The sequence below is a fragment of the Apis dorsata genome, unplaced genomic scaffold, assembly GCF_000469605.1.
Source record: "Apis dorsata unplaced genomic scaffold, Apis dorsata 1.3 scaffold_859, whole genome shotgun sequence".
In the NCBI taxonomy this organism is placed as follows: domain Eukaryota; kingdom Metazoa; phylum Arthropoda; class Insecta; order Hymenoptera; family Apidae; genus Apis; species Apis dorsata.
Window position 1 is genome coordinate 7474 of NW_006263980.1, and position 8628 is coordinate 16101.

At 24.4% G+C, this 8628-nt stretch overlaps 2 protein-coding genes across 3 annotated transcripts in view; one reads left to right on the forward strand and one right to left on the reverse strand.

Moving 5' to 3' along the window:
• The first annotated feature begins 574 nt into the window (after positions 1-574).
• On the forward strand, positions 575-6571 carry LOC102674849 (phosphoribosylformylglycinamidine synthase). Its single transcript, XM_006623262.2, has 19 exons — positions 575-998; positions 1071-1212; positions 1289-1439; positions 1527-1917; positions 1980-2092; positions 2221-2481; positions 2555-2628; positions 2714-2870; positions 2960-3306; positions 3415-3651; positions 3727-3852; positions 3975-4202; positions 4303-4501; positions 4569-4834; positions 4891-5107; positions 5182-5361; positions 5441-5602; positions 5679-5960; positions 6301-6571. The coding sequence occupies exons 1-19, from the start codon at positions 730-732 to the stop codon at positions 6474-6476; spliced, it is 3978 nt and encodes a 1325-aa protein (XP_006623325.2). The 5' UTR covers positions 575-729; the 3' UTR covers positions 6477-6571.
• LOC102670862 (alpha-N-acetylgalactosaminidase) overlaps positions 6484-8628 on the reverse strand; it is a 5427-nt gene continuing 3282 nt past the window's right edge. For both annotated transcript variants that reach the window (XM_006623231.2, XM_006623229.2), the window contains exons 3-8: positions 8037-8211; positions 7791-7965; positions 7619-7713; positions 7190-7549; positions 6958-7122; positions 6484-6897 (exon numbers count right to left, since the gene is read on the reverse strand). In XM_006623231.2, the coding sequence (XP_006623294.1) occupies positions 6709-6897; positions 6958-7122; positions 7190-7549; positions 7619-7713; positions 7791-7965; positions 8037-8211 (1159 nt within the window). In that variant the 3' untranslated portion in view covers positions 6484-6708. The remainder of the gene's footprint in view (positions 6898-6957; positions 7123-7189; positions 7550-7618; positions 7714-7790; positions 7966-8036; positions 8212-8628) is intronic.

The window sequence follows — 8628 nt, forward strand, 5'->3', positions numbered from 1 at the left end:
TGTGAAAAAAGATTTGCAAGAAGAAATATAAAAAGATAATAAAGATACATTGTATGTAAATATATATAATATATATATAATAAATAATTTTATTTTCAATTATATTTAACAATATAATTTTTAACTATATAAAATTTAATTTTAATTTAAAGTATTATTAATTTAAAATTCTATAATCAAATTGTGTTCATGTTTTTGTTTTTTTACGTAAAGTTTTTTTTTAAAAATATTTTATTTTTATTTATAATACAATAACAATAATAATAAATTATTGTTGTAATATAAATTATAAATGACGTCTAATTTATAATGATAATTATAAATATTTATTTTTATTTTCTTTTCGCAATATTTAATTTTAAAAATATAAAACGTTCTTAAATAATTTATTGCAATTTTGTAGTAAATAATAATTAAATATTTAAATATAAGTAAATATTTAATTACAATAAACACAGAATACATACTATTGAGTAAGATGTCTTTTTGACCTCAACTCATATTTTCTAATTGTTATCATGATATAAACATTCTATTTTGCAATTACTATATTGATAACTTAAGATAATTCAATGTTTTACTTATTAATTCACTAGGGAATCTTAATGAATATAATTATCAACTTAAATCATTTCAATCTATTATTATATTTATTCTTTAATTATTTGATTTTGTATTTTTTATTTCTTTTGTGTAGTTTATTATCCTGTGATATTTAATTTTTAAATTATGGATATTATAAGATTTTATAAAATACCTGGTCTTAAATCAGGCCAACTTAAAAGCAAATTCAATGATATTATTCAAATAACAAATCAAATTAGTAGTCTAAAAACTGAATTTTGTTATTATGTTGAAATTAAAGAACATTTAACTGAAGAAGAACTAAAAGTATTAAAATGGATTTTAAGTCCTCCTTTAGAATCACATAATTTAAAAAGTTCTAGTACATTTAATGAAAAATTAAACAATTGTCTTATTATTGAAATTGGTCCAAGGTAAGTTAAATTGATTAGTGATAGTTTAATTATATTATTTAAAATAAAAATTATTATATTATATTATTACAGATTGAATTTTTCTACAGCATTCTCTAGCAATGCTGTATCAATTTGTAGATCTGTAAATTTAAATAAAATAACAAGAATTGAAGTAACAACTAGATATTATATTAAACATGATGGAATAATTGATAAGAAAATTGAAGATTCTGTATGTAAATAATCATAATATTGCATTAATTTTATTTAATGTAAATAATGAATATTTTTTACATTTATTTTTTTAGATAGCAGATGTATTGCATGATAAAATGACTGAATATAAATATATGAAACCAATAAAAACATTTGATCATGGATTTCGACCAGAAAACTGGTTTGAAGTTGATGTTTTAAAAGAAGGAAGAATAGCATTAGAAAAAGTAAACTCAAAATTAGGTACATATTCAGAATAAAGTATAATACAAAATTGTTAGTATCCATATTAATATTATTCTTATATTATTTTTTAAACATTTTCTTTAGGTTTAGCATTTGATAATTGGGATTTAGATTTTTACACAGATTTATTTCTTAACAAATTAAAGCGCAATCCAACTAGTGTTGAATGCTTTGATTTAGCACAATCAAATAGTGAACATAGTAGACATTGGTTCTTTAAAGGTAAAATAATTATTGATGGTCAAGAAATGAAAGAATCTTTAATCGATATGATTATAAGAACACAAAAATATTCCAATACAAACAATACAATTAAATTTAGTGATAATAGTAGTGCAATTAAGGGATATCAAATAAAAGTTCTACGACCAAATAAGACTTACACATGCAGTCCTTTTCACTTGGAAAATGTAGATCAGGATTTAATATTCACAGCAGAGACTCACAATTTTCCAACAGGAGTTGCTCCATTTAGGTAAAAATTTAAAAATTTCTTAGAAACTATTTTAATATACTTATAAATATTGCAATTTACAGTGGGGCTGCAACTGGAACTGGAGGAAGATTGAGAGATATTCAAGGAATTGGTAGAGGAGGATATTACATTGCAGGAACAGTTGGTTATTCTATTGGTAATTTGCATATTCCAGGTTTGTATTTTTGTATAATTCAAACTATAAATAATTCAAACTATAAAATAATTATAAAAAAATTAGAAAAATGATACATTTTTGAATAAAATAAAATAATATGTATTCAATTATTAATTTTTTTTTAGAATACAATTTACCATGGGAAGAAGAAAACATACCATATCCCAATAATATGGCTTCCCCATTAGAAATTCTAATTCAAGCTAGCAATGGAGCATCTGATTATGGCAATAAATTTGGAGAACCTATCATATGTGGCTTTACTCGTTCATTTGGTATGACAGATGAAGTTGGTGTACGACGCGAATGGATTAAACCTATAATGTTTAGCGGAGGATTAGGTACAATGGATGCAAATATGTCTCAAAAAGTTTTACCACAAAAAGGTAAGAAATTACTATTTAAATAATTTTTATAAAACAATGACAATATAAAATATTGAAATTTATTGTATATCAGGTATGGAAGTCATTAAAATTGGTGGTCCTGTTTATAGAATTGGTGTGGGAGGTGGTTCAGCTAGTTCAATTGAGGTAAAATTTATATTTCAAAAAATATGTTAATTATTAGTTAATATGTCATCTTGTTAATAATTGATTAAAAATTAAAAATTGTTAGATACAAGGTGATAATAAAATGGAATTAGATTTCGGAGCTGTACAAAGAGGTGATCCTGAAATGGAACAAAAATTGAATAGAGTTGTTCGTGCGTGCATTGAAATGGGAGAAAAGAATCCAATACTTAGTATACATGACCAAGGAGCTGGAGGCAATGGTATAGAAATTTTTAAAAAGTTATATTACAATTATATATAATAATATTATATCAAATCATTAATTGTTATTTAAATTATTAAATAATAGGCAATGTTTTAAAAGAATTAGTAGAACCCGCGGGTGCAGTGATTTTTGCGAAGAAATTTGAATTAGGTGATCCAAGCATCAGTATTTTAGAATTATGGGGCGCTGAATATCAAGAAAATGATGCTATACTTTGTAAATCAGAAAATAGTAACTTACTTAAAGAAATAGCAATGCGAGAAAAATGTCCTATTAATTTTGTAGGTATTGTTACAGGAAATGGTAAAATTATTCTTTCAGAAGAAAATGATTATGATTCTTCGAAATATTTAAATGAGAATTATAAATACAAAACAAAACATCCAGTTGATTTAGATTTAGAACTAGTATTAGGAAAAATGCCCCAAAAGGTAAACAAAAAATTTAACAAAACAAAAAATGTGTTTAATAAGATTAATAATTAGATTAATAATTAATTATTAATTTATTATAATAATAATTTATTAATATTTTTATAGACTTTTAATCTTCTGAGACAAATAACCCAATTATCTACTATTAAAATACCAACAAATTTAACTATACAAGCTGCTTTAGAAAGAGTTTTACGGTTGCCTTCGGTAGCAAGTAAACGGTATTTAACTAATAAAGTTGATCGTTCTGTTACTGGATTAATTGCACAACAACAGTGTATTGGTCCTCTACATACTCCTCTTGCTAATGTTGCTGTAACAGCAATTTCTCATTTCTCTACTGTAAATAAAAAATAAATAAATAAAAGAAAATAAAATTAATTAAAATAAAGAAATAAAATAAATGAAATATTATAGGTTGGTATAGCAACTTCTATTGGAGAACAACCAATAAAAGGTCTCATAAATTCAGCTGCTGGAGCTCGTATGACTGTGGCAGAAGCATTGACCAATTTAGTTTTTGCACGTATTTCAAATATACAGGTATTAATTTATTATATAATTTAATTTTTGTATATATTTTAAATATATAAATATATTTATATTTATGAATAATAAATTATAAAATATTAAATTATTAATAAATTTATATTTTATATATTTAGGATATTAAATGTAGTGGAAATTGGATGTGGGCTGCAAAATTGCCAGGAGAAGGTGCTGCTTTATATGATGCATGTTCTGCTATGTGTTCAATTATGAATGAATTAGGAATAGCAATTGATGGAGGAAAAGATTCTCTTAGTATGGCTGCGCGAATTGGAAAAGATATCGTTAAAGCACCGGGCACACTTGTAGTTTCTTGTTATGCTCCTTGCCCTAATATCCAACAAGTGAGATAAAAATATTTTTGAAGCATTTTTAGTTTGAAAATTTATTTTTACATTCAATTATTGATATAATATATTATTTTCTATTATATTTTTATTATAGGTAGTAACACCTGATTTAAAAGCTCCTGCAATTGGTAAAAATGGTTATATATTATTTGTAGATTTATCAAATGGAAAAAATCGAATTGGTGGTACCGCTTTGGCTCAAGTTTATAAATCTCTTGGAAATGAAGTTCCGGATGTACAACAAATTGATATATTAAAAAATGCTTTTAATGCTATTCAACTTTTAATTGCAGGTAATTAGTAATCAAAATATAATTTAAAGAAAATTAATAATGTTTGAAATCCTTTTTGTTACATTAGAGGAAAAAATATTGGCAGGACATGACATTAGTGATGGTGGACTTATTACTTGTCTTCTTGAAATGTGTTTTGGTGGTATATCTGGAATAAATGTGAATATTTTACACAAAACAGGATCTCCCATTGAAATTTTATTTACTGAAGAAATAGGATGGATATTAGAAATTGATCAAATAAATCACAATTATATTTTGGATGTGTTCAAACAATTCAATGTTCCTGTATATCTAATTGGACAATCAGAAGGATTTGGATTATCATCAAAAGTATGTATTATATATATAAATAATTTATATCAAATTTTATTATATTTTATTCTTAGATAAAAGTTCAAGTACAAGAAAAACTTGTTCTGGATTCAACAGTGTTATCATTGATGACTTTATGGGAAGAAACTAGTTATCATTTAGAATGTCGACAAACTAATATTGAATGTGCATTTGAAGAATTCAATGGAATAAAAGATAGAACTGCACCAGCTTATAAATTAACATTTAATCCTGATATTAGACCTATTGCAATTTATAAAAATTTATCTTGTTAGTAAAAATTTAATAATAAAACTTGAAAATATCTTATTTAATTGCATGTATATATTTTATCATTTTTACAGCAAAAATTGCAGTTGTTGTATTAAGAGAAGAAGGTATAAATGGTGATAGAGAAATGGCAGCATCTTTGATGGAAGCTGGTTTTGAAGTCTGGGATGTAACAATGCAAGACTTCTTACAAAATAAAATCACATTTGATAGGTTTAGAGGTATTATATTTCCTGGTGGTTTTAGCTATGCAGGTAAATTATTAATAATAAATAGATAAATTATTATTTTACAAAATACAAAGAAATTAAAAATTAAATAAAATAATTTTAGATGTTCTGGGCTCTGCTAAAGGATGGGCTGCCAGTCTTTTATTTAATCCATCTCTTCAAAAACAATTAAAAGCATTTATTTCTCGAAAAGATATATTTAGCTTAGGAGTTTGCAATGGATGTCAATTGATGTCTTTGTTAGGATGGATAGGAAATGAAAACAGTACTGTTTAATTATAAAAATAATATTCATAAATTATTATTATAATTAGTATTTTCAATTGTTTTTTGTATTTCAGACAATACTAAAGAATTAGATATTTTTCTAAATCATAATATATCAGAAAGATTCGAATGTCGATGGAGTACTATCAAAATTGATAAATCACCATCAATCATGTTAAGTGGAATGGAAAATAGTATCTTAGGTGTATGGGTTGCTCATGGTGAAGGAAGATTTACATTTAGAAATGATGAAATTTTACAAAAACTAAAGAAAAATCATTGCTTGGCCATTAAGTATACTGATGATTTTGGTAATCCAACTGAAAAGTATCCATTTAATCCTAATGGAAGTATAGGTAATATTTCTTATAAATTAATATATAAAAGTAAATAATTTACACGATTATTCTTATTGTTAATTATAATTGTAGATTTAAAAAGGTTTACCAAAAAAAAAAAAACAATATATTTTTTATAAATTTATATTGATCACAAATTATTAAAAGTATCTTATAATTTTTTTTATATACAACTAGGTTTTTCCTATTTTTTAAAATTGAGACAAAGAAACAGTTAAAAAAATTTTAATTTTAGACAAACAATTGAAATAATATAAATAATAAAATAATGGTATAACCAATAGATGATCATATATAATTCATATTGTAAAATATGCAATTTTATGATTCATTATAGAAGCTATTGCTGGTATTTGCTCAATGGATGGAAGACATTTGGCATTAATGCCACATCCTGAACGGTGTTCCCAAATATGGCAATGGCCTTGGAAACCTTATGATTGGAAATATACTATTTCGCCATGGCAGCGTATTTTCGATAATGCTTATGCATGGTGTATGACAAAAAACTGATTTTATGATTTTTTATACTTTTCATTATTGCAATTAATATGTAAATGTAAATACAATCATATATTTTTTAAATAAACTATATAACATTATTTAACAAATCTTAACATTTACAGATTATAAAATTCTTTATTTCCTATTTTCTTAATAAAGTATGGTAACATTTTTTTTTGTCAAATATTACAAAAAAGAAATTAAATTACAGTTAAAATTGATTAATAAAAATTAATTTGTATTACTTAAATGAATTCTGTCTCACTTTAAATAGTTGATTCGACGGTGTATATTGTGAAAATTCATTCGTATTAAAAATATCCTCTAAATGTAAATCGCAGCGTAATATTACAACTCCGGAAGGATTAACTTTAACTTTTATTTTCGTTTGCGGTGTTAAAACACCGTAATTTACATCTTCATATAGATCCTAAAAATATAATTATTTATTGAAAGTAATCTAAAAAAAATATATTAAATATATAATTACCTCAACATTATATCCTCCAGGATACTGTAATCCAAGTTCTTTTAACGTAACAGATACATCAGAAGGCGTACCATCTGTTCTTCTGTTCATAAACGCTACAGCATAAGAAAAATAATTCTGATAAACAGGAGTAATTGGTCTCGCCCAAATTTCAATACCTTTGTGCTGAAATTATGACTAGATTTAAATATATTTGATAGTGTCTTGTATTAAAAAAAATGAATTTACTAACTTTATAAATTCGTCGACCCTGTATACCTAATGGATCTTGATCTACAGCAATAATTTTTCTATTTTGTAAAATAGCTTTGTATTCTGGCCTGATTGTTCGTAGATCAACAGACATTAATAATGGCGCAGCTAAAATTGCCCATAATGCCATTTGTGTTTTGCTTTGTTCATAGCTTAATCCGAAATTTCCAATAATCAACATATCAGGATCATTCCAATGGCCGGGACCAGCATTTGGCACAATCACATCTTGATTATTTCCATAATAATCAATAATAGTTTCTAAACTATTCCACGAATCTTGTATATCATCAAAATTTCTCCATAAATTACAATGTTCTGTTATAGCAGTGTAATTTGGCTAAAATTTTATAAAATTTAGAATTACACAATGTATGATGATATATGATGATATTATATCAATACCAACCTGCATGCCAGCATAAATTTGATAAACTGGCCAACTACAAGAATATACCATTGCTCGACCAGTTTGATTTAAATAGAATCCAAATTCAGGATATCCTAGAATTTGTTATAAACTTTGTAAATATAGAACATATTAAAGCATATAATGATTAATTAAATTGTTTTAATTATACCTCTATCCATCTCTGAAGGATGGGAATAACATCCATCTAATTTTACATAATCAACATCCCATGATGCAAATGTATGTGCATCAGTTTCTAAATATCCTAATATTCCAGGGTAACCAGCACATGTATAGTTACCAAAATCCTCATAAATTCCAAATTTAAGACCTTTTGAATGAATCTACAAAATGGAAATATGTAAAAACAAATCTATAACTTCTGCGTTAAGTTGAATGATATATCAAAACTTACATAATTAGCAAGACTTTTCATGCCATATGGGAATCTTTGTCTATCTGGCACTAATTGACCATTAACACTTCTATCTTTTTCCAGCCAACAATCATCAATATTAATATATTCATATCCAACTGCAGCATAGCCTTCTGCTACAACAATGTCTGCCATTGTACGAAAGAGTCGATCACTATAAAATATGAAGATATATTAATTATAATTTTAAAATCTTTTCTTCTTAGATTATGATCTATAAATTATTCATCTTCTAAAACATATATTACTCATTATATGTTATTAATGAAACCTTGGACTAGAAAATAGATTTACATAATAATTATGACACAACTCTTAGTAAACTTATTAAAAATCTTATGGTTTCATATTGATGATTTAATATTTAATATAAAAATGATCATATAAAATTATCATATATGATTTTATAATTATAATTAAAATTTTTTAATTATTATTTTATGAAAAAAAAATGCTATTTATTTTTAATTCCATAATTATGGAAAGTGACAATATATTTTAATTTTAAAATTTATATATTAATATTATTAAAATTATCATAAAATTATTTATCTTTTATTATTTTTATTTT